Source organism: Macaca thibetana, chromosome 19 (assembly GCF_024542745.1).
Source record: "Macaca thibetana thibetana isolate TM-01 chromosome 19, ASM2454274v1, whole genome shotgun sequence".
NCBI lineage: Eukaryota > Metazoa > Chordata > Mammalia > Primates > Cercopithecidae > Macaca > Macaca thibetana.
The window spans coordinates 24,397,105-24,423,236 of NC_065596.1; the positions used below are offsets into that span (position 1 = coordinate 24,397,105).

The window sequence follows — 26,132 nt, forward strand, 5'->3', positions numbered from 1 at the left end:
TACAGATTTTGGCTTTTATTCTGGCCATCACACATCTACTTCTAAGACAACACAGACTGGCAGTACCCCATCCCCCATGACCACTGTCACAACCCGAATTTCCTCAGGCCCCCTCCTCCCACCCCACCCCTTCTGCCAAGCTCCCTGTGTGGGGGCTCTGCCTACACCTCACCCCGGGCGTGCAGCATGAAGTGCCCGTGCAGCTCCCCCAGGTTGTCGAAGGAATCCTCGCATTCCGTACAGTGGTAGGTTCCCTCCTCCTCCTCTTCCTCCTCCTCCTCCCGCCCAGCTGGTCGGCCCTCCCCAGCCCGAGGTGGTTCCTCCTCTTCCTCCCCGAGTGCCCTGCCTTCAGGGGCTGGTGCTTCCTGGGGGGCTGTAGCAGGGCAGCAGAGCCGGCAGGGTGGGGTTCCCGGTGGGGCCTCCCCAAGGGGTGAGCGGCCACAGAGCTGGCAAGGCTGAGCTGGGGGGCCCGGGGGCTGGGCTGCACGGGGGGCCCGGCGGGATGGGCCACCACGGCCCCCGCCAAGGCGCTGCTTCACCTTGTAGCCAGGATCATATTCGGGATCGTCAGTGGTCTCCTCTTCCTCCTCCTCCTCATCTTCTTCCTCTTCGGAGTCCGGCTCTGAGAGAGTATATTCTGAATCAGAGGAATGCTCAGGGCCTGGAGGGGGAAAGACAGGGGGAGACAGTGGCATCAGAGGAAAGAGGGCTAGGCCTAGCTGTCCCCTCCCTGAACCTCACATTCAGACTTGCCATAGTATGACCAGGGTAGCCTGGGCACCACCCTTCACTTCCCCACAGATGAGTCCCCATGGCATACAAGGCTGGCACCTGGTAGATTCCCTGTATCTTTGTGTCAAGCAAATGAATGTCTTCTAAGAACTGCATGGGACAGGACTGTGCATGGTGGCTCATGCCTGTGATCCCAGCACTTTTGGGTGGCCAAGATGGGAAGATCACTTGAGCCCAGAAGTTTGAGACCAGCCTGGCCAATATAGCAAGACTCCGTCTCTATAAAAAATTTAAAAATTAGCCAGGCCTGGTGACACATTGCCTGTAGTACCAGTTTCTCAGGAGGCTGAGGCGGGAGGATCACTTGAGCCGAGGAGTTTGAGGCTGCATTTGAGCCATAACTGTGCCACTCCCTTCCAGCCTGGGTGACAGAGTGAGACCTTACCTCTGAAAAATAATTTTTTTGGCTGGGCATAGTGGATTATGCCTGTAATCCCAGCACTCTGGGAGGCCAAGGAGGGCAGATCATGAGGTCAGGAGTTCAAGACCAGCCTGGCCAACATGGTGAAACCTCGTCTCTACTAAATATACAAAAATTAGCTGGGTGTGGTGTCGGGTGCCTGTAATCCCAGCTACTCGGGAGGCTGAGGCAGGAGAATTGCTTCAACACAGGAGGCGGAGGTTGCAGTGAGCTGAGATTGCACCACTGCACTCCAGCCTGGATGACTGAGCAAGACTCCGTCTTGGGGGAAAAAAAAAACCTCCATGGGGAGGTGGGTGGGAGGCGTTTAGGAAGGACAAAGCAGGAGTAGTAAAAAACCACCAGTAACAATAGCATCCTTGCTATTGTAGAAGCCCTGTTCCTATACATTAACTCACTAAATCCCCAACAACCCTTTGAGGGCGATACTGTTACTATCCCCAGTTGATGGATGTGGAAACTGAGGCACAGGGAGGCTAGACGACTTACTCCCCTGTGGTTACACAGCTCTGGCAGGAAAAGCTGAACCTGGGCCATGGCCGACATTGGATCATTTTAGGGAGACAACCATTTGAAAAGGTATTTGTGCAAATTAAAACACATACATACACACACATGTACTTTTATATCTGTGGCCATGGAGATATATATATATATATATATACACACACACACACACACATATACACACACACACACACACATAGGTGAATTAAAATATTTATTTATAGGTGAGATATTACTGTGATTTCACAGTTATCAAGGACATGCCTAGGACAAGTTTAGGTTTAAAGAAAAGGGCCTGTAATCCTAGCACTTTGGGAGGCTGAGGTGGGCGGACTGCCTGAACTCAGGAGTTCATGACCCACCCTGGGCAACATCATGAAACCCAATTTATTTCTTGTATTTTTTGTATTTTTAGTCTCTACTAAAAATACAAAAATTAGCCAGGTATAGGGTGGTGGGTGCCTACAGTCCCAGCTACTCGGGAAGCTGAGGCAGAAGAATTGCTTGAACCGAGGAGGCGAAGGTTACGATGAGCCAGTATCAAGCCACTGCACTCCAGCCTGGGTGAGAGAGCGAGACTCCGTTTCCAAAAAAAAAGAAAAGGGGAAAAATTTTAAAGTTGATATATGGAAAAGGGCAACATCAGCTGCCATTATGGGGGCGCACAAACAGAGTAATGGCTGGAGATGGGGTCCCCGTGACCACAGTGTGGGAAGTACCAGCTTCTTTGGCCTCAGTGGCAGGAGCCTGCCAAAAGCCTCACCTTGTATCCATCCCGGCCCCATTCCTCAGTTTCTCCCAGAACCCAGAGGATCCTGCTGCTGCACCCTGTGCTCCGCCCTTCCTCCTGTCATCACAGTGGCCACAAGGCTCTTCATACCAGGCTCCTCACCTTCCCTGACACCCCAGGCCCGTACCTGCCTCAGGGTCTTTGCCATCCTTTCTGCCGATGTCACTCTCCATTCCATGTCTCTTCTCAAGTGTCACCTTCTCAGTGACACCCTGGCCACTCCCTAGCACTCCCTATGCCCCTTACTCTGCTTGATTTTTCTCCATCTTCTTTTGAGATGGAGTCTCGCTCTGCCATCCAGGCTGGAGTGCAGTGGTGTGATCTCAGCTCATTGGGAACTCCACCTCCTGGGTTCAGGCAATTCTTCTGCCTCAGCCTCTCAAGTAACTGGGATTACAGGCGCGCACCATCACGCCCAGGTAATTTTTGTATTTTTAGTAGAGATGGGGTTTCACCTTCTTGGCCAGGCTGGTCTCAAACTCCTGACCTCAGGTAATCCACCCATGTCAGCCTCCCAAAGTGCTGGGATTACAGGTATGAGCCACCGCGCCGGGCTCATTTTTCTCCATCTTCTGACTCACTGCATACAACATTTGCTTGTGTGCTTGTTTATTGCCTGTCCCCGAGAACAGGGATTTTGTCTGGTTCACTGCTGTGGCCCTAGCATCTAGAACACTTCCTTTGTACAAAGAAAGTACTTACGACATATTTATGGCATGGATATCTGTGCATGGAATTTGAAAAGCCTGTTCTGAGGCTTCACACACACTGTTCCTCCCTCTGGTGGGAATGTCCTGCCCTAGTTTTTCCCACCATCCTTTAGGACCCAGTGGGAGGCCTTCCTCTTTGGTGAGGCCGTCCCAGACCTCCTCATCCCAGGCAGCCAGTCATTTTTTCTACCACCCTCCTGCTGGGTTCCCAGCATCACCAGCCCAGACGGGTTATAACCGTTTTCTTCTGAACATCCGCCCCTGCAGCTCTCTCCTACTGGTTCCCGCCATTTAACAATCGTTTCCTGGCCGGGCGCGGTGGCTCACGCCTGGAATCCCAGCACTTTGGGAGGCCGAGGCGGGTGGATCATGAGGTCAGGAGAACGAGACTATCCTGGTTAACACCGTGAGACCCCGTCTCTACTAAAAATAGAAAAAAATTAGCTGGGCATGGCATCAGGCGCCTGTAATCCCAGCTACTGGGGAGGCTGAGGCAGGAGAATGGCGTGAACCTGGGAGGCGGAGCTTGCAGTGAGCCGAGATCGTGCCACTGCACTCCAGCCTGGGCGACAGAGCAAGAGTCTGTTTCAAAAAAAAAAAAAAATCGTTTCCTGAGGCCTTGGCATGGGCTATTCCCCACTCTGTCCACCTGGTGACCCCCTAACTCATCCTTCAAGACCCAGCACAAACTCCGTCCTCTGTGAAGCCACCATCCTGATGCCCCAGGCTCCCGGCCAGGTCTCTCTCCGATGCCCCAGCACCTCCTCCTGTTACTGTCCTAGAAGCTGACTGCAGTCAGCTGCCCCCCAGGGTATCTGCTTTATCTGACTGGGAAATCCTCAAGGGCAGGTATGATCTTGGGGTCCCCAGCAGAGGATATGTGGGTCAATGGATGATAGTGGCCCCAAGACCCTGATCTCCCTCCCCAAAGCCTTAGCCTCTGCTCCCTGCCCACCTGGGTGACCCGTTCTTTTTTTTTTTTTTTTTTTTTTTGAGAGAGTCTCGCTGTCACCCAGGCTGGCATGCAGTGGTGTGATCTTGGCTCGCTGCAACCTCCGCCTCCAAGGTTCAAGCGATCCTCCCACCTCAGCCCCTGAAGTAGCTGGGATTACAAGCGTGTGTCACCAAACCTGGCTAATTTTTATATTTTTGGTGGAGATGGGGTTTCACCATGTTGGTTAGGCTGGTCTTGAACTCCTGACCTCAGGTGATCTGCCTGCCTCGGCCTCCCAAAGTGCTGGGATTACAGGTGTGAGCCACCGCGTCCAGCCTGCCTGACCCTTTCCTTCTCTACTGGCAAAACTCCTGCTCCTTTTTAAAGCCAAGCTCACGTCACCTCCTCTGTGAAGTCCTTGCTGACTCCCCAGGCAGTCAGTGTCTTTCTCGTATGGGCTCCCCGGCCCCTGCTCCGCTCTCCATCACACCCTGACCACTCTGGGCAGTGACCCCCTCCCCACCCACTGACTATGGGCTCCTCAAAGGCAGGACCTGGGTCTGCCCCATCTCTCTGTCCCCAGCAATGCTGGGCATGAGTCAGCCTCAGAAGACATCTGCTAAATGGCTGCAAACCAGAGGAAATATCTCCAGCCTCAGGCTGGGTGGGACACCTGCCCTCTCCTCCCACCTCTGACTTCATACCACTCACCCTGCAGAGTCTTCAGTGCCCACTGTGACTTCACACAGTTGGCCTGTGACAGGCAATCAGGTCATCGTCCACGGCTACCAGGTGTTTCATGTCTACTGTGACTTCCAGGACCACAAGCCCTTTTGCGCCCACCATGTCTTCACCTAAGAGATCTTCAAAGCCCAGTAGGTCCCCGGCACCCAGTGGATCCTCCATGCCCACTGCGGATCCCAAGCCTCCTGCCTCCTTGAAGTCCACCAAATCAGCAACGCCCAACAGATCTTTAGTGCCCACCAAGCCAGCGACATCCCCCAACTTGGTCGTGAGCCCAAGCAGTTCCAAGTCCACCAAATCGACCAGTACAAAAAGAGCCCCTTCTAACCTGCCCAGCAGCAGGTCCCGAGTCCACAGCAAGGCAAGAACACCCAGCAGGGTGAGCACCGACACCAGGACCAGCAAAGCCAGCAAAGCCAGCAAGGCCAGCGGCGTGAGATGCCACCAGCGGAAGGGCACACACAGCCGGGGTAGGACACCTGGCAGAAGGGGAAGCCGAAGCTCCAAGAGGTCACCCAGCAGGGCCAGCACTCCTGGCAGGATAAGAACTCATGGTGCCAGACCAGGCATGGCCAGCAGGGTGAGAACTCCCACTTCACAGCAAAAACGGAGCCGGGGAAAGAGTTACGGCCGGCCTAGAACCAGCAACAGGGAAAGAAGTGACAGCCAGCCTAGAAATATGAGCAAGAAGAGTTACCGCCCACCAGGAGGCTCAGGTATGGGGAGGAGTTCCGAGCTGGCTGTAACTCCCAGTACAGCCAAGTGTCAAACCCTGACTGGAATTCCCTCCAAGGAGAAGAGTGACAGCCCATCTCCATCGTCATCAAGGAAGGTGAAGAGCTACGGTCAGATGATCATCCCCAGTAGGGAAAAGAGTTACAGCCCCACTGAAACGTCCAGCAGGGTCAAGAGTTATAACCAGGCCAGTACCCACAGCAGGCCGCAAAGTCACAGTCAATCTAGAAGCCCCAGAAGGTCAAGAAGTGGCAGTCAGAAGAGGACGCACAGCAGGACGAGAAGTCACAGTTGGAAGAGAAACCACAGCAGGGCAAGAAGTCGTACCCGGAAGGGAATTCTGAGCCAGACGGGAAGACATAGCCAGTCTAGAACCCACAGCAAGGGGAAAAGTCAAAACCAACCTAGAACCCCCAGAAGAGGAAGAAGTCACAACTGGTCTAGAAACCCCAGCGAGGAAAGAAGTCATAGCCATTCTAGAAGCTTCAGCAAAGACAGAGATCGCAGAGGATCTAGCAGCCCCAGGAAGGAGAACGGTCACAGTCAATCTGGAAGCCCCAACAAGCAAAGAGATCGCAGCCCATCTAGAAGTCCCAAGAAGGAGAGAGATCGCAGCCGATCTAGAAGTCCCAACAAGGCGAGAGATCATAGCCGATCCAGAAGCCCCAGCAAGGAGAGAGATCACAGCCAACTTGGAAGCCCCAGCAAAGAGAGAGATCGCAGCCGATCTAGAAGCCCCAGCAAGGAGAGAGAGCGCAGACAATCTAGAAGCCCCAGCAAAGAGAGGGATCACAGACGATCTAGAAGCCCCAGCAAGGAGAAATATCACGGCCGACTTGGAAGCCTCAACAAGGAGAGAGATCACAGCCAATCTAGAAGCCCCAGCAAGGAGAAAGAGCACAGACAATCCAGAAGCCCCAGCAAAGAGAGAGATTGCAGACGATGGAGAAGCCCCAGCAAAGAGAGAGAGCGCAGACAATCTAGAAGCCCCAGCGAGGAGAAAGACAGACAATCCAGAAGCCCCAGCAAAGAGAGAGATCACAGAAGATGGAGAAGCCCCAGCAAGGAGAGAGAATGCAGACAATCTAGAAGCCCCAGCGAGGAGAAAGAACACAGACAATCCAGAAGCCCCAGCGAGGAGAGAGATCACAGCCGATCTAGAAGCCCCAGTAGGCAGAGTGGTTACAGACAACCTAGAGCCTCCAGCAAGGAGAAAGCTCACAGCCGATCTAGAACCCCCAGCAAGGAAGGAAATCATAGCCAATCTAGAACCTCCAGCAAGGAGAGAGACCCCAGTCAATCTACAGTCCCCAGAAGTCCCGACTGGAAGAGATCCCCTACCAGGACAAGGAGTCTCAGTCAGAATAGAACCCCTAGCAAGACAAGCAGCCACTGCCCATCAACATTTCCCAATGGAGGCCAAACCCTAAGCCAGGATGACAGTCAAGCCAACGCCACCACCTCTAAGGCCACCTTACCTGGGGAAAGGTCTTCGTCGTCTTCTTCCAAGCTGGCATAGCCCCCAGTCTCAGCTGGCTCACGGGTCTCTGTCATGGCCGGGAGAGGGGACAGGAGACAGGAGCAGAGCAGCAGCTGAGCAGCGTCCCTCCCCGGCCAGCTCTCCACAGCCACACCTCGGCCACAAGTTCTCTAATACAGGATGTTGGCAGGTGGAGAGGGATGCTGGATAGGGGGAAAGGAAAGGCCTGTGATGATTCAATAAATTTTTACATAGCACCCATCCCCACCCTAAGCCCAACTGTGTGCTCATTGCTGGGGTGGGACACAGAGGACCCCAGCTGTGTCCCTGACTGTCTACAGGGAATTGACTACAAGCCCTGCCCCTCTCTAGGTCTTTTTTTTCAGTTAGGCAGAGTCTCGCTCTGTTGCCCAGGCTGGAGTGCAGTGGCGCGATCTCAGCTCACTACAACCTCCACCTCCCAGGCTCAAGCAATTCTCCTACCTCAGCTTCCCAAGTAGCTGCAACTACAGGCGTGTGTCCTCACGCCCAGCTAATTTTGTATTTCTAGTAGAGATGGGGTTTCACCATGTTGGCCAGGCTGGGCTTGAACTCCTGACCTCAGGTGATCCACACACCTCAACCTCGAAAAGTGCTGGGATTACAGGCGTGAGCCACAGCACCTGGCCCCCTCTCTAGGTCTTAATTTCCCCATGTGGGCAACAAGGCTGCCTTCTGGTTCTTATTCAGTGGGGCAGGGAGAGGTGACACTCCAAATATTCAATAGTGGAGGCTGGTGTGGGCACCAATCAGAACTGAGAGTGGAGCAGGGACGGATGCCAGGCATTAACCCTTTAGTTGCTGGACCATGGGGAGGTCTGGGGTTGGGGGAGTGTTATGGGGAAAAAACCCTCAAACTATGTTTTTCCTCTACTCTCACACTACCACCATAACAATCATCAACACAGAATTCTGTGACCAAATGTGTGGGGCTTTTTCCCCACACACTGCACAGCAGACACAGGCTAGGTGTCCCCTCCAATTCCATTCCAACGCTATCCACACGCCCAGCTAATTTTTGTATATTTGGTAGAGACAGGGTTTCACCATGGTGCCCCAGAGCTCAAGCAATCCACCCGCTTCAGCCCTCCAAAGTGCTGGGATTACAGGCGTGAGCCACCACACCCGACTTTTTAAAGAAAATAAGGCTGGGTGCGGTGGCCCACGCCTGTAATCCCGGCACTTTGGGAGGCCGAGGCAGGCAGATCACCTGAGCTCAAGAGTTTGAGACCAGCCTGGGCAACATGGCAAACCTTGTTTCTACCAAAAAAAAAAAAAAATTACAAAAGTTAGCCGGAGTGGTGGCATATGCTTACAGTCCCAGTTACCTGAGAGGCTGAGGCAGGAGGATCACTTGAGCCTGGAAGGTCAAGGCTGCAGTGAACCGTGACCTTGCCACTGCACTTAAGCCTGGATAACCCCTCTTACAAAAAAAAAAAATTGCTGGAGCTGCTCACAGAACTCAAGGAAATGCTTATTTAGATTTTCTGGTTTATTATTGCAAAGAAGAAAGATGAAGAGATGTGTAGGGCAAGGTATAAGGGAAGGGGCAGGGAGCTTCATGCCCTCCCTGGGGTGCCACCCTACAGGAACCCTCATGTGGTCAGCTATGTGGAAGCTCTCCAAACCCAGTCCTCTTGGGTTTTTACAGATGCTTTAAGACAGCAGCATTAGGCATGGAATTCTCTGAAAATGTCTTAAGACCAACAATCAGGAAGGTGGGGAAGATTAGAGTCTTGCCCTGGGGCAGGAAATGGAGGGAAGGAGGAGGTCAGAGAGATTGTTTCTTGAGACCTGCCCCAGGCCTAAGGTACACAACATTGTAACAAGAGACCACAAACAAAGGCTATAGGAGTTAGCAGCCAGGAACTGTGGATAAAAACCAACATATTTATATATATAATACCACAGGGAGGGTCCAAAGTGGCAGTTAGGGACAGCGAGTACTTGTGTAGCAGTGACACACCAACCCATCTGAAAGTATTTTAATATTTAAACAATTGGTATGGCTGTACTAGTTTGTGACTATCAGCCTTAGTTCTGTATCCATTGGCAAGATAGTGTCTAGGTTTGCCAAGCTCTAGCTGTGTAGCACCAAGCGAAGAACTTAACTTCTCCAGCCTGTTTCCTTCTCTGTAAGAAAGGGGCTTCCAGGCCTTAACTCACGTACTCCCCATAACTAGGTTGGAATTACCTCCTTTGTACAGATGAGAAAACAGACACACAGGTGGTAAGTGAATAGCCCAAGGTCACCATCTGGTAAGTGGATGAACTAGGATTGGAAGCCACACCTTTCATAAAATGATTTCTCAGCTCAAAAGGTTTTTCTGAAGATTCAGTAGGCTCACTGATAGAAATTGCTGGTGTGTGGCCGGTATTCCATCCAGAGTGGCCATTACTACTCCCACCCCCACCCCTCTGTAAACTCCAGACATTCCCGACCTCTCACCTCTCCCTGTGCACACAAGGCCTTTTCCCGTCTGTGCGTCTTAGTACACCCACTGTTGCTGTCAAGAAAGTCCTCCTCCTCCTTCTTTTTTTTTTTGGAGATGGAGTCTCACTTTTTTGCCCAGGCTGGAGTACAGTAGCGCGATCTCACTGCAACCTCCCCCCTGCCTCAGCCTCCCTAGTAGCTAGGATTACAGGCAGCCATCACCACGCCCTGCTTTTTTTTTTTTTTTTTTTTTTTTTTTTTTTGAGGTGGACTCTCACTCTGTCGCCCGGGCTGGAGGGCGGTGGCGCAAGCTCCGCCTCCTGGCTTCAGGCCATTCTGCTGCCTCAGCCTTCCGAGTAGCTGCGGCGGCTATTTTTTGTATTTTTAGTACAGACGGGGTTTCACCGTGTTAGCCAGGATGGTCTCAATCTCCTGACCTCATGATCCGCCCGCCTCGGCCTCCTAAAGTACTGGGATTACAGGCGTGAGCCACCGTGCCCAGCCTACTTATTTATATTTTTTAAGAGACAGTGTCTCGCTCAGTTGCCCAGGCTGGACTGCAGTAGGGTGGTCTGTAGGAAAGGGGCTTCCAGGTCTTAACTCATGTAATTCCCATAACCAGGTTGGAAGGTTAGCTCACTGTAACCTCAAACTCCTATGCTCATGGTACCCTACTCACCCGTAGCAGAGGAGCTGGGACTACACGTGTGCGCCACCACGCCAGGCTTAATTTTTACTTTTTTTTTTGTAGAGACGGGGGTCTCGCTATGTTGCCCAGGCTGGTCTTGAACTCCTGGTCTCAAGTGATCCTCCTGCCTCAGCCTCCCAAAGCGTTAGTATCACAGGCATAAGCCACTGCAACTGGCCTAAACAGTTATTTAATATAGCTATGTTCCATGTGATATTTGAAACATACTTTTCTAAAAGGTTGTATCTTTTGGATATAATTGTTTATCTGAAATTCAAATTTAACTAGACATTGTATATTTTATATGGCAACCATACACCTGGGGCAATCAAGACCGTCCCATGAAGTTACCAGAAGACAGTGCCCATCAGCCTACACTTTTCCAAGCCCACATAACACAAGGCCCCTTCCTGAGTATTCCAGACGTCAGGTAGGGCCATCCCTTGGTTCACAAGCCCACTCCTACCACGCCTATGGCAGCCAAACTGAAAGGCAAACACAGTGCTGGAGACCCCACAATGCCCTGGGTCTGTAGCAGCCAATTCCCAAGATGCCCCGCGTGAACACAATAGGCACCCGTTCCAATGCTCGAGCAATGAGACGAGGGCAAAACCTTCCACTACGGGACAATAAGGGCCAGTTCCCACAATTCCTTGTGGCAGTTTCTCCCAGGATGCCTTGGGCCTATAGCGACCACCTTCCCGGACTCCCTGTGTGGAAGCGCTCCAAGCCTCCAAGACGGTCAGTGGCAGGTGTGGGATAAAAGGAACCGGTCTCGACGAGGATCTGGGACACTCTTTCCCAGGATGCACCAGGCCTACAACGACTAGCGGACCGACTCCCACAGCGCTTCAAGGCGGAGCGCTCGGTTCTCCCAGGATGCCCCAGGGCGGCACAGCCGCGTAGGGGGAGTAAAGGAAGCCTTCGGGTCACCATGGCCCCAGACCGCCGGCTCCCCGGCGACGGGAGTCGTCGTTCCCATCATGCAGCGGGGCCGTAGCGCCCGCTTCCCGGCATGCCCCGCGCACCCCTGCCCGGGACACTCACCGGCGCCGGCGGCCCCCGCTCCGGCTCTGCGGCGGCAGCTGCACGCCCAACCTCTGCGCCTGCGTCGCAAGCAGGGTAGGAGAGCGCGCAGGGGGCGTGAAGAGCCTAGGGCGCTTGCGCGGTGAGACGGACTAGTCCTGTAGCTCTGTGTGAAGAGGGGCTATGAGCGTCGGGCCGTCGACGAGACCCGCGCGGGGGGCGCCGTGCTTTGCCCCTCGCTGCCTGGGTTTACTTGGTACAGTCCGCGGCCCGAAGGAACAACAAGCTGAAGGGTTCGCGCGTGCGTGTGGGGGGCAGGAACGCTACTTATAAAAATGAGATGCGCTGGGGGTGGAGGGCGCTAGTTCGGACTGGATCCTGGGCCCGAGGCCTGCTTATTTGCATAATCCTAGCGCGGGACAATGAAAGGCCTCCAGAACTGGAAGGAGTGATTTGCATATTCCCCGAGGAGGCCTTACTCCTGAGCGCAGTGATTAGCATATGGCGGGGCAACCTGAGCAAAGCGCATGCGCGCAGGGACTGCAGACTAACGCGAAGTGGGTAACCTTGCTTTCGTTGGGGATCAGTTTGCATCCTGAGAGGGGCACGAGGGTCAGGACCCCTCCCAGTCAGGATAAATGTTTATTGATCTCCCAGGTGTCAGACCCTATGCTGACAGATTCTATGGTTTCTGCAGTGAACCATACTCCTGTACTCACGGCGCCCCAGTCGAGGAGATACACACCTAATTAGACAACTACTACCCAGAAGGTCAGACCTGGAGTGAGGAACACAGGGGACTATGGGAGCCTAAGAGGCGCCTGCCCCGGCCTATGGTTCTAGAAAGGCTTCCAGGAGGTGGTGATCCTTAAGCCAAGTACGAATAGGAGCCAGCTAGAATGGGAATGGGTCTGGCAGAGTGAACAAGCGCCAAGGCCCAGAGGCCAAAAAAAAAAAAAGCACATGGTTTGATTGAGGAAGCAAGAGCAGCATAGTATGCCTAGAACCGAACTGGAGAGGGGAAATGGTCTTATAGACCATGTTAGAGTTGATCTATGACTACATTCCAGTCTTCCTGGAAGTGTCACATTCCGGCTTAAACTCCCCAAAGGAATCCCATTAGGAAAAAAAGTCCAGAAATCTTTATCATGGCCTCAGGGCTATACGGCTGGTCTGGCCGTGCTTATCTTTCTGACCCCACCTACTTCCTCCTCCCTCCACTCCTGTCCAGCTCCACCTTATGCCAAACTCTCTTTGCCATCTCGGGCCTTTGCTCTTGCCGTTCCCTCCGCCTGAAAATGCTTTTCCCTCTGACCTTTGAATACCTGCTCTTGTGCTCACCATTCATATCTTGGTACAGATGTCAATTTGAGAGGCTTTTCCTGATCTCTCCATAATAGCGCTTACACATATGACTGGAGTTACGGATAAATTGGGATTGGCCATGAGTCCGTGGTGGTTGTAACTGGCATGAAGAGTACATGGGGCTGGGTGCGGTGGCTCATGCCCGTAATCCCAACACTTTGGGAGGCCGAGGCGGGTGGATCACCTGAGGTCAGGAGCTTGAGACCAGTCTGGGCAACATGGTGAAACCTGCCTCTATTAAAAGTACAAAAATTAGCCAGAGGTGATGGGGGGTTGCCTGTAATCCCTGCTACTTGGGAGGCTGAGGCATGAGGATCACTTGAACCCTGGAGGCAGAGTCGAGATTGAGCCACTGCACTCCAGCCTGGGCCACCCAGCGAGACTCATCTCAAAAAAAAAAAAAAAAAAGTCTGGGCGTGGTGGCTCACGCCTGTAATCCCAGCACTTCGGGAGGCTGGGGCGGGCGGGTCACGAGGTCAGGAGATTGAGACCATCCTGGCTAACAAGGTGAAAACCCATCTCTATTAAACATACAAAAAAAAAAAAAATTAGTCGGGTATGGTGGTGGCAGGCGCCTGTCGTCCCAGCTATTTGGGAGGCTGAGGCAGGAGAATGGCATGAACGCGGGAGGCAGAGCTTGCAGTGAGCCGAGATCTCGCCACTGCACTCCAGCCTGGGCGACAGAGTGAGACTTCATCTCACAAAAAAAAAAAAGTACATGGGACTTTATTGCCCCATCTACTCCTGTGGGTTTGAAGTTTTCCATAATGACAATGGCATACCACATTACCATACTCTGCATGTATATTAATAGTTCCTATCACAATCTGAACTTTCTTTGCTTCCTTGTTTTAAGTGTTTTCCTCATGAAAGCTTCATGAGGGTAAGAATGCAGTCGCCCTTTTTCACTTTGGGTTCTCAGTGCTTAGAGCAGGATCAGATTTCAGATTAGTGCAGAGCTGTCTTTAACACCTAACATTTGCCTGTTTTATTCACCATGGACTCTAGAACTTTGAGCAGCACCTGGCACGTCGTAAGAGGTTATTTTTTAAAGTTAGAATAATACATCTAAAAGGTACATGAATGAATGAGAGGCCTGGGATGCCAGACTAAAGAGCTTTGACTTGGTCTAGAGGTGATAGGGAGCTAGGCAAAGGTTTTGAGAGCTTAACTTTAATTCAAAGTTCCCTTGGAGACTAATGTCTGGGGTATGGGGAAGCCAGGGTAAGGGTCCGGGCCATGGAATGGGGTAGCTCAGTTGCTATCAAAAAGACAAGACTCCATGACTATTTGGCTGAAGAAGTGGCCAAACCCAGGTTTCTTGGGAGGTCGAGATACCCTCAATGAGGTCAGGACCTTCTCCTGGCCTATACTGTCCACCAGCAACCATCACACTCCCCCCTCCCCTCTCCCTTAGTTCTTCTCCCAATGGTACAACCCTTGACAGCAGGACAGACACACGGCCACCCCAAACACTTGTTCTCTCCTCAGTTTAATGGTGGTTAGTGAGATTGCCAAACCCCCTCCCCATTCCCCTCCCTGCCCCATACAAAATGTGTGTGTGGTTTTTTGTTTTTTTGTTTTTTGTTTTTTTAACAAGAAAAAGGGGGCAAAAGCCAGGAATGGGGAGAGGGGGGTGCAATCTGATATTTTTCATACAGACTTTTGATTTTTTAATATATTATATATAAAACCATAAAGACCACGAATCCTCCCCAAACTCCTTTCCCCCTCCCCGGGGGGCCTGGAGGAGAGATGGGGAAGGCCCCCCCAGGAGTGGGTGGACAGAGAGACAAATATGGATGGGACAGACGTTGGGGAGAAGGTAGAGAGAAGGGGAGCCCAGGAACCTGGGGAAGGGGGGTTGGAGAAAAGGGTTGGGGCTGTCTCCCTCACTGCCCCCATCAAAGTTATGACACAAAGACACAGAATCCCTATTTCCACGCCCTCCCCCCACCCATCCCCCCACCGTGCAAACATGGCTTTGCAAAGAGGTGCCCAGAGCTCTGTGGAACTCTTACAATGGCTGGCATGGGGTCTAGGACCCCCAAAGAAATCTGTGTTCCCCTTCCCTACCCACCCCACCCTTCCCAGAAACTGACCCCCTCCCCACAAGACCTGGTTTTGTAGCCTAGGGGCCCTGGCCTTCCCCCAGTTATCTTCCCCCAACCCAATCCCTACTGCCCTCCCTGGACTTGGGGGATCTGGACCTTTGGCCCCTGCCCTCTGGGGGACCCAGACCTCTGGGCCCTCACTTCTGGCCCTTGCAGAGACCAGGCATCCAACACCCCCATCCCTGCCCAAGCGTCTGAGGTGTTAGTGGTGGGGGGAGAAGCCCACCATCCCAGACTCTGGTAAATGTCTTTGCTGGTTCCTTGCAGCTGGCAGTGGGGGGGACCCCAGCCCAGGCCTAGGCCTGGGGTGGGGATAGGGTCAGATGAAGAATTCCTCTTTCCTCTTGTGTCCGTCGCTGCCGTTGAGGAAGGCTTCTCTTGCTTCTCCCTGTTCATCCAAGCCACTGGCTTCGTGGGTCAGATAGGAACCTGAGGGGGTGACAGACCCCCAGGGCAGGGAGGACATATTTGTGGACCCAGGAGTTGGACAGAAATATAGGGGAAGAGGGAGACAGACAAGGCAGATGCCAGACGAAGGAAGAGGGAGAAACCGAACCGAATACACAGGGAGAGGCAGAGAAAGAGGTAACAACAGAATTAGGAAGACTCCAAAAGCTCACCAAAAGTGCCACCCTTATCCCTTCTGTTGGAGGTATTTCCTTGCTCTGCTCCCAGCGAATTCAGCAATTAGGAAAATAAATTGCTTTATTCAAATCCATGCTCTTTTTTTTCCCCCTACTTTTTTGTATTTTTAGTAGAAAAGGGGCTTCGCCATGGTGCCCAGGCTGGTCTCGAACTCCTGGTCTCTCAAGTGCTTTACCCACCTTGGCCTCCCAAAGTGCTGGGATTACAAGCGTGAGCCACCGCGCCCACCCACAAATCTATGCTTTTAATTCAGCTTCTAAATTCTACCCCTTTTCGGAGTATTGTGCCGAAAGCCCCTCTCCCTTTGTCATCTTGGCCCCAGGTGCAGGGGGATTTGGAATCCAGCGCCTAGGCTCCGCCCTCTCGTTACCCTGGCCCTAGGCCCCGCCTCTTTCCGAGCCCCACAACCAACCAACCGCAGAGTCCAGGCCCCGCCCCACTCACCCTTCTGCCGTACCGAGCACCAGACCATGCCCACTAGCACACATATGATCAGAAACACCAGCAGCGCCAGGATGCCGCCCACAATGGCATAGGGAACCGACGTCTGAGCCTCTACCACCGCACCAGGGTCTGCCAGAGGGACAGGGCACAGGGCAAGGTAATCAGAGGACGGTCCCAGTCTGGCCCCATCGCTGCCAAACTTTTTTTTTTTTTTTTTTTTGTTGAGACAGAGTCTCGCTTTGTCGCCCAGACTGGAGTGCAGTGGCCGGATCTCAGCTCACTGCAAGCTCCGCCTCCCGGGTTCACGCCATTCTCCTGCCTCAGTCTCCCGAGTAGCTGGGACTACAGACGCCCGCCACCTCGCCGGGCTAGGTTTTTGTATTTTTTAGTAGAGACGGGGTTTCACCGTGTTAGCCAGGATGGTCTCGATCTCCTGACCTTGTGATCCGCCCGTCTCGGCCTCCCAAAGTGCTGGGATTACAGGCTTGAGCCACCGCGCCCGGCCCCATCGCTGCCAAACTTTTAAGCCATTCTGCACACGTCTAACCGTGCCCTTTTATGCGCCACACCCCTCAAAAATTACTGCTACCTTGTAGTCTCTTTACAGATGCTTGTTGGTTTGTACACTGCCCTACCCCTCCCCTGAGTCATGTTGCATTTTCCTTTTCTTTTTCTTGTTTTCTTTTGCAGAGACGGGGGTCTCGCTATGTGGCCCAGACTGGTCTTAAACTCCTGGGCTCAAGCGATCCTCCGGCCTAGGCCTCCCAAAGTACTGGGATTAGAGGCGTGAGCGACCGCACCCGGCCATCCCTTTTCTTTTGACTCAAGTTTCTTCCTCCACTAAGAAACAGGTCCAAGTCCCTTCCCACCTTGTCTAAAACGCTCCAAGTATTTAAAGTGCTGGGTTTCCAACTACTTCCAAATTTTCTGCCCCACCATCATAGAGCTAAACACAGAACAGCTGTGTGCTAGAGCCCATTCCAACCACTTTACATATTTAGCTCACATAATCTTCACAACAACCTTGTTATATAGGTGCTATTGTTTATTTCCACTTTCCTGATGGGTTAACTGAGGCGCAGACAGGTTCGGTTATCTGCAATAGAATGCAGCCAACCCGAATTTGAGCCCCGCGGGCCAGTCTGGTCCCAAAACGACAAGAACTCTGTTGGCTGCCGAACCCCTGAGTTATGTGGCCTCTTTGCCCAAGCCCAGCCCCCGCCACCTGGCGCCCCGCCCCCGCCCTGAGCCCTGCCCGCAGCCCTGCCCTCACCGTAGACCACGAGTACGTAGAGCGCCCTCGCATGGCCGTGCTTATTGGACGCCTCACAAGTGTAGGTGCCGTTATCCGCGGATACCAGGCCGGGAAGCGTGAGCGTCTCTCCCACGGCCTCCGCCCTCTCCGGCAAAGACTCATTCCCGCGGTTCCAGCGGATCTGGTTTGGCCTGGGTGGGGATAAAGTATAGTGAAAGTTAGGAACCCAGGTGCCAGCACCCAATTCTGACTTGTCAAGAATATAGACATGCAACTGTCATCCCGCAGGGACCTCCAAATAAGAGGCTTCCTGCTATCTCTTTACTTTATGGAAAACCAACAGTCCTGGGCCTACTTCCACCCATCACCGAGGTCTCAGGAATTCTAGCCCAGGCTGATCATGGTGGCTCATGACTGTAATCCCAGCACTTTAGGAGGCTGAGATGGGAGGATTGCTTAGGGCCAGCAGTTCCAGACCAGTCTGGGCAATACAGGGAGACCCCGTCACTACAATTAATAATAATAATAGTAACAATAATAATAATAATAATTAGCCCTCCCACGCCATTCCATCCTCAGCAACCAGGAGTCCGAGGCTGCACAGCTTCAGTACTGGGGAGTCCGAGCCTCCAGATTCCTCCTCCCTCAGGATCCAGGAGTCCAGGTCCCCAGCTCTCTCCTCCTTAGGACCCAGGAGTTCAAGTCCCTGGTCCCTGTTCTTCCAGGTCCCCAGCGCTCACCTGGGGTTTCCCGTGACAGCACACGTCAACACCAGCGTGTCTCCCTCCCTCACCACAGCTTGGGAGGCATGAATCCGGGCCGTGGGGGAGTCTGCCAGGCAAAAGTAAGAAGGGAGAATAGTTTCCAAGCCATCACGCGGGACAAGGGGGACCCTCCCGGGTTGCGGGTGGCTGGCGTTGGGATCCCTTGGGTCCTGGCCCGCGGGGCACTTACACTGCACATCCAGCACGTACTGCGTCTGCTTGCTGTGTCCGGAGGGCAGCGCCTGGTTCTGCGCCTCGCAGATGATGATACCACCGTCGTCCTTACGGTCCACACGAAACCGCACTGTGCTTGCCACGCTCCAGACCTTGCCATTTTCCTGGCTGCTGCTCACTCCTGCCACACCCCGGCCAGACACTGTCAGGCTGCGATTTCGGCTTCATCCACCCACCCAAGCCAACCCAAAGCAGGCTATTTGCCAAGCTCCACCCCTTACCCACAGGCCCCGCCTCTTGTCCTCCAAGCTACGCCCCTCCCCTAACCAAGGCCACGTGCCTCCTCCCAAAGCTCTTCCCTCTTTCACGCTCATGCTTTCTCGTCTATCAATCCATTTAATTGCTATATATATAAACATAAATCTATATATATACTTAGAGATGGGGTCTCACAATGCTGGCCAGGTTGAACTCCTGACCTCAAGCAATCCTCCCATCTCAGCCTCCCAAAGTGCTAGGACTCCAGGCGTGAGCCACTGCGCTTGACATCGACCGCTACATACTGAATGTCCAGTGTCTGTGAAAACCTGTGGCTCCTCTCCACATATAACCACATATAACCTCTCCTAAGTCCCACCTCCTCCCCACCCCTCATCAGCACTTGGCCCAGGTTACCTTTCAGCTCCTTGCGGTCGCGGTACCAACGCAAGGTGGCGGCCGGACGGGACCGCGGAACGAGGCAGCTGAGCTCCACCTCGCCGCCCTCTACCGCCTGCTCCCGGACCTCCACCACGGGATTCTCTGGGGCCACTGCCGCAGGAAGAAGGGAAGTAAGGGGTTAAAAAAGGCACGAACGTGGGTTCAAAGCAATCAAGCTGCCGTTTCCCAGTGACCAGAGGGAACCAGGGTCCCAGGTGGCAGGGGTCAAAGGGGAGAGGTCAGGAGCCAGATGCCCATCCCGGATGTTAAAAATAGTCATGGTCTGAAAGTCTCAGGAGAAGAGAGAAGCAGAGAAGAAAGGAGGAGAGGATGCACCCGACAAGGGGGAGGGCGTTACCTAGTACCGTGAGCGTGGCAATCTGGTGGTGGGTGTCTTCTGTGTAGAGCTGGCAGAAATAGCCCCCCTCATCCTCCAGGCGGGCATCTGAGAGCCGGATCCGCACCCGGCGTGGGGAGAACTCCTCAAGCTGGAAACGCTCATCCTTCAAGGCTAGAGAGAGTGAGGGGGAAGGTGTGAATTTCGGGAGTCCTGGCCTCACAAGTCCCACCCATCCAACAAGAGCTTAGAGTCCAGCCCTCTGCCTCATTTCTCCAGCCATACCTATGAGTCTGAGGTGTCCAACTATTTACTCCCTTGAGAACCCAGCATTAGTCAAGTCCTCCTGCCTGCAGGACCAGCAGTCCAGGCCCCCAGCCCTTTCTTCTCCGAGACCCAGGAGACCAAACTCTCGGGTGTGTCCTCTTTCAGGACATGGGAGTCTGGGCCCCAGTCCTCTCTTCCTTTAAGACTCAGGAGTCTGGTCCCCAGCACTCACCACGGGTGCCATTGAAGAAGAGCGTCTGCCGGGCTGGGTTCTGGATGACAACTATGGACCCATCATACTGGTGCAGACGGCAGGTGATCTCAGCCACCCCACCCTCAGCCACTGTCACGTTCTCTGTCTGTACTTCCTGTCCTGCCCCTGGACGATTAGACAAAAAGACAGGATAGCAGACTCACTGAAAGCTGCATTTCAATTTTTTCTTTCTCCCTCTTCCCCATCCAAACCTCCAATTCCTCTCTTTCCCCTCATTCATTTCATTGTACTGAACATTTCCTGCAGGGTAGAGTCCAGGACAGGGAGGAAATCTGCTCCCTACTCTAAAAGAGCTGCAGTCAAGATTTAGTAAAAGGCCGGGCGCGGTGGCTCACGCCTGTAATCCCAGCACTTTGGGAGGCCGAGGTGGGCGGATCACAAGGTCAGGAGATCGAGACCACGGTGAAACCCCGTCTCTACTAAAAATACAAAAAATTAGCCGGGCGCGGTGGCAGGTGCCTGTAGTCCCAGCTACTTGGGAGGCTGAGGCAGGAGAATGGCAGGAACCCGGGAGGCGGAGCTTGCAGTGAGCCGAGATCGCACCACTGCACTCCAGCCAGGGGGACAGAGCGAGACTCCGTCTCAAAAAAAAAAAAAAAAAAAAAAAAAAAAAGATTTAGTAAAATATGCTCTAATGAGGGCAGCACAGGGCACATTAGGAGCCCAGAGCAAGGGGAGACTATTATAGAATTGCCTAGAGAGATGGGTAGCCAGAGAGGGCTCTGCAAGCAAGCTCCATTGGATCTGGATCTTAAAGAGTAAGCAGGAGGCCGGGCGCAGTGGCTCATGCCTGTAATCCCAGGACTTTGGGAGGCCGAGGCGGGCGGATCACAAGGTCAAGAGATAGAGACCATCCTGGCCAACATGGTGAAACCCCATCTCTACTAAAAATACAAACAAACAAACAAACAAACAAAAAAGTAGCTGGTTGTGGTGGCATGCACCTGTAGTCCCAGCTACTCAGGAGGCTGAGGCAGGGGAATCGTTTGAACTGGGGAGGCGGAAGTTGCAGTGAGCCGAGATTGAGCCACTGCGCCACTGCACTCCAGTCTGGGCGACAGAGCAAGACTCTGTCTCAAAAAAAAAAAAAAAAAAAAAAAGAGTAAGCAGGAGTTCACAAGGTGTGGGAGACTGCTGTGTGTTCACCAAGCCTCATCTTTCACACCTGGGCACATATTGTAGCCCGTTTGCAAAGATGGCTGTAATATTTTCCTGTTCCTGGACATGCCCTTTGCAAATTGATTTTGCCATTCCTCCCATTGAGAAAGCACTCTGTCCCCCTACTAGTCTGGGTAAAACTTGCGAGTTGCTTTGACCAATAAAATTTGCTAGAAGTGATATTGAGCTTAGGCCTGAAGAGGCCTTGTAACTTCCACTCCTGCCCTAAGACTGTTACATGAAAATACCCAGACTAGTGTCTTTGCAGATGAACGATCACAGTGAAAGGGAAGCCCAGCCAGCAGCCAGCACCAACGGCCAGCTGTGTGAGTGAGGCCATCCTGGATCATCCAGCCCCAGCTGCCCCACCAGATGACAGCAGCAATACAAGTGACCCCAGTTGAGACCAATAAAAGATCTGCCCATCTGATACAGCCCAAACTGCTGAACCCCAGAATCATGAACAAATAAGGTGGTGGTTGTTTTAAACTCCTAAGTTGTGGGTGATCTGTTCTCTGCTAAAGTTAACTGATACAATACAGAATTAGGCTATACTTCCCAGCATCCTTTATACTTAGGTGGGGCCATGTGACCAATTCTGGCCAATGGGATGTAGGTGGAAGAGAAACACCTCTTGCAGCCTGACCCATCTCCCTCATAATCCTTCACACTGACTGAACAGAGAGGACTCCAGGGAGCCTAGAGGAGGGCAGGATCACAAGCCGGAAGGAACCTGGGTCTCTGACTGACTGTCCCCCATGACCTGCCTGTATAGGACTGTGATATGAGCAAGAAATATACCTTTTTGTTAAGTCATTGAGATTTCAGGGGTGTCTGTTACAGCGTTTAACCTACACTGATTAATCCATCAGAAAAACAAGGTGGGGAATTAGAAAGGGGATGTTTCTAGCACCATCAGAGGAAAGAATTTAGGAAAACTGAAAGCCAAGACTAATCATCAGCATCACTATCATCATCTGTTGTCTTCAAAATAACAGTAACCCCCATAGCTAACAATTATTAGGTACTTGCAATGTTAGTCCCTGTGCTAAGGGCATTACCCATATAACTTACATTTAATCTTCACAATCCCTGTGTAAGGTAGGCATTATTATTATTATTATTATTAATAATAATATTGCTCTGTTTCCCAGGTTGGAGTGCAGTTGTGCGATCTCAGCTCACTGCAACTTCCACCTCCCAGGTTCAAGCGATTCTTCAGCCTCAGCCTCCCAAGTAGCTGGAATTAAAGGCATGCACCACCATGCTGGGCTAATTTTTGTTTTTAGTAGAGACAGAGTTTAGCCATATTGGCCAGGCTGGTCTCGAACTCCTGGCCTCAAGTGATCTGCCTGCCTCAGCCTCCCAAAGTCCTGGGATCACAGGTGCGAGCCACTGCGCCAGCCAATTATTATTATTATTTTTAATTTGAGACAAGGTCAGGCTATAGTGCAGTGGCACGCTCTCAGCTCACTGCAATGTCTGCCTCCCAGGCTCAAGTGATCCCACCTCAGCCTCCCCAGTAGCTGGAACTACAGGTGCACGCCATCACACCTGGCTAATTTTTGTATTTTTTTAGAGACGGACTTTCGCAGTGTTGCCCAGGCTGGTCTCGAACTCGCAAACTCAAGTGAACTGCCTGCTTCGGCCTCCCAAAGTGCTGGGATTACAGGCATGAGCCACTGTGCTCGGCCTATCCCCATTTTCCCGCATCCCCCTTTTTTGTTTTTTTTTTTAAGACGTTGTCTTGCTCTGTCGCCCAGGCTAGAGTGCAGTGGTGCAATCTTGGCTCACTGCAACCTCCACCTCTCGGGTTCAAGTGATTCTCCTGCCTCAGCCTCCCAAGTAGCTGGGATTACAGGTACCCACCACTGCACCTGGCTAATTTTTGTATTTTTAGTAGAGATGGGGTTTCATCATCTTGGCCAGGCTGGTCTGGAACTCCTGACCTCGTGATCCACCCTCCTCGGCCTCCCAAAGTACTGGGATTACAGGCTTGAGCCACTGCGTCCTGCTCCCATTCCCATTTTATAGGTGAGAAAATTGGCCCACAGAGATGAAATGACTTGCCCAAGTTCACAGCCAAGAGTGGCAGCGCCAAAATCTGCGTCCAAATCTCTGATTCTGTATTCTGCATCTGTATATCCACTCCCGGCTGTCTGGATTAAATGTCCGTCATTGGCAGGGGGTTGTGAGATCCACTTGTGATGGGCCTTAAATGCCAACCTAGGAGATTGACTTTCATCCTAAGGGCTGGTGAAGGTTTTGAAGCAGGAAAATGCCATGATTAAATCTGGCTGTTTGTCTTTAAGTGCTGGATAACTATCCATGTCTTTTATATTCAGGTTCAGGGTTGCATTCATTCAGGAGTATATCCTGAGTATCACATAGGTTTTCAGGGGCTGAGTAGTCAGAGATGAGTTAGATGGGGTCCCTGCCCTTTAAGACTTTGGGAAGGTAGAAACCAATCACTGTAATCAGAAGTGTTACGTTCTCTGTAAGAGGATAGGTAACCTAATTTGGGAGTTGAGGGGTAGAAAAGATTATTTCTGGGGGATGGAGACAGAGACTTCTGGTTTCCTATTCTGACATCCATTTTTCCCTTTCTCCTCAGTAAAAGAAAAGAACACTGGTTGTATTTTATGGTTGCACTATGTCCAGCAGAAAAAGACATTTCTCAGTCTCCTTGCAGCAAGGTAAAACCATCTGATGAAATTTTGTCCAGTTGGATACAGGCCAAAATTTTGCATGACAATTTTGGGAGGACTTCCTGAAACAGGTGGACAAACCCTTTTTTCTACTGAGTCACCTTTGTGCCGCCCGGAACTAGCAGTGTGATGCACGGAATTTAGGCAGCCATATTGAACCATGAGGACAAGGGCAGTGGGAATGGTGGAACCAAGAGCTGGAAGGTGCCTGAGTCTCTGGTGAAGATGTGGAGCTGCTGTAACAGCCCTGGACTCCTACTTCTGGACTTCTTTGATGTTTGAGTGTAACACTTTGGGTATTTTTATTTTTAAAATTTATTTTAGAGATGAGGTCTCACTATGTTGCCCAGGCTGGACTCAAACTCTTATGCTCAAGCAGTCCTCCTGCCTCAGTTTCCTGAATAGCTGAAGCTATAGCACTTTGGGTATTTGAGCTACTATTTGAGGTTTATTTAGCACCTCCTGGAATATCAAGCTTAACGTGTCCAATCCTTGCCCCAGATATTTTCCTCCCCAAATTTTCTCAATCTCAATAAATGTCACCACCATTCACCTGGTTGCTCAGGTCAAACACCTAGAAATCATTCAAGTTCTCTCCCTTTCTCTCATCCCCAATATCCATTCCATCAGCAATATCTGTCCATTCTACCTCCAAGACATATCCCAGATCTCATCACCTTTGTCTGCCTCTCCTACCCTCACTCTCATCCAGCATCATCCATCCCTCACTTGGACTCTGCAAGAGGCTACTCGTGGGTCTCTCTGCATCCCTGTCTGCCTCCTCCAAGGCCATTCTCCACCCAGTGGCCGGATGGATTTTTCAAAGAGGTAAATCAGATCAATTCATCTCTGTGCTTAAAACCCTCCAAGGGCTGCCCATAACATGTAGAATAAAATAGAGACCCCTTCCCGGGGACTTCAAGGTGCTTATGGCCTGGCCCCTCTCTGACTTCACTTCACTCTGGGCTCGCTAGCCTTGCTGTCCCTCAAACATGCTGAGCTCGTTCCCCCAACAGGGCCTTTTTCCTTTTCTTCCTTCTGCCTAGAATATTCTTCTCCCCACCTCCCACCCCCCATCTTCCCAGGGCTGACTCCTGTTCCCATTTGGGTCTCAAATCATATCAGTACCTTCTCAGAGAGGCCTTCCCTCTCTGCTCATCCCTTCACCTTTAGAACACTCTCTTTTCTTTTAAGAGACAAAGTCAGCCTGGTGCAGTGGCTCATGCCTGTAATCCCAGCACTTTGGGAGGCCAAGGCGGGCACATCAGGTGTTCAAGACCAGCCTGGCCAACATGGCAAAACCCCACCTCTACTAAAAAATACAAAAATTAGCCAGGCATGGTGGTGCACACCTGTAGCCCTGGCTACTCAGGAGGGTGAGGCAGAACTGCTTGAACCCGGGAGGCAGAGGTTTCAGTGAGCCGAGATCAAGCCACTGTACTTCAACCTGGGTGACAGAGTGAGACTCCGTCTTAAAAAAAGAGAGAGAGAGAGAGAGAGAGAGACAGGTTATTGCCCTGTTGCCCAGGCTGGAGTGCAGTGGGGTGCAATCATGGCTCACCATAGCCTCGAACTGCCTCATCCTCTCACCTCAGCCTCCTAAGTAGCTGGGACTACAGGCTTCTCCCACCACACTTGGCTAATTTTTGTGTGTTTTTTTTTTATGGAGACAGAGATTCTCTATGTTGCCCAGGCTGGTCTCCAACTCCCGGGCTCAAGGGATCCTCCTGCCTCGGCTTCCCAAAATGCTGGGATTACAGGCGTGAGCCACTGCGCCTGGTCCAAAACACTTGCTATTTCCTCACCATTGCTTTATTTCTTCTACGAAGATTTCACTGGAATTATCAGATTAATTTGCTTATTTGTTTACTGTCTGTTTGTCGCCCATGACTGGAATATATACTCTAGGAAGGCAGGGATATAATCCACTGGGTTTACTGCTGCACCCCTAGTACCTAGAAGAGTGCTTGGCACCTGATAAGTGCCTGGGGAACTTGCTGCATGAATTACATGTGTCAGATGGGATCTGTTTGTCTTTCCTTTTTCTTTCTTTCTTTTCTTTCCTTTCTTTCTTTCTTTCTTTCTTTCTTTCTTTCTTTCTTTCTTTCTTTCTTTCTTTCTTTCTTTCTTTCTTTCTTTCTTTTCTTTCTCTCTCTCTCTCCTTCCTTCCTTCCTTCTCTTTCTCTTTCTTTTTTTTTCTTTTTTTGAGATAAGATCTCACTCTGTCACCCAGGCTAGAGTGCAGTGGTGCAATCATAGCTCCCTGTAACCTTGAACACGTGGGCTCAAGCGATCCTCCCACCTCAGGCTACCAAACAGCTAAGACTACAGAGATGCTAGCCATGCCCAGCTAATTAAAAAAAAAAAAAAAATTTTTTTTCTTTAGAGATGGGGGGGTCTCAATATCTTACACAGGTTGCTCCTGAACTCCTAGGCTCAAGCAATCCTCCTGCCTTGGCCTCCCAAAGTGCTGGGATTATAGGCATGAGCCACTGCAGCTGGCCCAGACAGAATCTCATTTCAGCCTGACAACAACTTTGTGACATCATTATTTTCATCTTAAACACTTAGGTCGATCCCAGATCAACCACTTGCCATCTGTGTGACCTGGGGGCAAGTGACCTTACC

At 51.9% G+C, this 26,132-nt stretch overlaps 3 protein-coding genes and 1 long non-coding RNA gene across 5 annotated transcripts in view; 2 read left to right on the top strand and 2 right to left on the bottom strand.

Moving 5' to 3' along the window:
• Window positions 1-7,248, bottom strand: ZNF428 (zinc finger protein 428). The gene is made up of 2 exons (XM_050771217.1): window positions 7,112-7,248; window positions 1-661 (listed from the first exon to the last, which is right to left on the bottom strand). The coding sequence occupies exons 1-2, from the start codon at window positions 7,185-7,187 to the stop codon at window positions 162-164; spliced, it is 576 nt and encodes a 191-aa protein (XP_050627174.1). The 5' UTR covers window positions 7,188-7,248; the 3' UTR covers window positions 1-161.
• SRRM5 (serine/arginine repetitive matrix 5) lies at window positions 4,792-7,280 on the top strand. The gene has a single exon (XM_050771107.1). It carries the CDS (start codon window positions 4,954-4,956, stop codon window positions 7,150-7,152), a length of 2,199 nt encoding a protein of 732 aa, XP_050627064.1. The 5' UTR covers window positions 4,792-4,953; the 3' UTR covers window positions 7,153-7,280.
• A 6,861-nt stretch (window positions 7,281-14,141) lies between these two features.
• Window positions 14,142-26,132, bottom strand: part of CADM4 (cell adhesion molecule 4) — a 168,600-nt gene continuing 156,609 nt past the window's right edge. The window contains exons 3-10 of one of the 2 annotated variants that reach the window (XM_050771166.1): window positions 19,597-19,743; window positions 19,119-19,271; window positions 18,737-18,871; window positions 18,078-18,242; window positions 17,864-17,954; window positions 17,142-17,314; window positions 15,869-15,997; window positions 14,142-15,208 (exon numbers count right to left, since the gene is read on the bottom strand). In XM_050771166.1, coding sequence (XP_050627123.1) covers window positions 15,099-15,208; window positions 15,869-15,997; window positions 17,142-17,314; window positions 17,864-17,954; window positions 18,078-18,242; window positions 18,737-18,871; window positions 19,119-19,271; window positions 19,597-19,743 — 1,103 coding nt within the window. In that variant the 3' untranslated portion in view covers window positions 14,142-15,098. The remainder of the gene's footprint in view (window positions 15,209-15,868; window positions 15,998-17,141; window positions 17,315-17,863; window positions 17,955-18,077; window positions 18,243-18,736; window positions 18,872-19,118; window positions 19,272-19,596; window positions 19,744-26,132) is intronic. The other variant, XM_050771167.1, reaches the window with a different exon arrangement.
• LOC126943006 (uncharacterized) lies at window positions 21,067-24,075 on the top strand. Its single transcript, XR_007721674.1, has 2 exons — window positions 21,067-21,268; window positions 23,411-24,075. It is a non-coding gene; the product is annotated as an uncharacterized LOC126943006 (long non-coding RNA).

Excerpts from the sequence above, each read along its gene's own strand:
- SRRM5 (XM_050771107.1), top strand. The coding sequence starts at position 4,954 with ATGTCTACTGTGACTTCCAGGACCACAAGCCCTTTTGCGCCCACCATG.
- ZNF428 (XM_050771217.1), bottom strand. The coding sequence starts at position 7,187 with ATGACAGAGACCCGTGAGCCAGCTGAGACTGGGGGCTATGCCAGCTTG. Across the intron at positions 662-7,111 it reads CGACGAAGACCTTTCCCCAG|GCCCTGAGCATTCCTCTGAT; the intron begins GTAAGGTGGCCT and ends TTCCCCCTCCAG.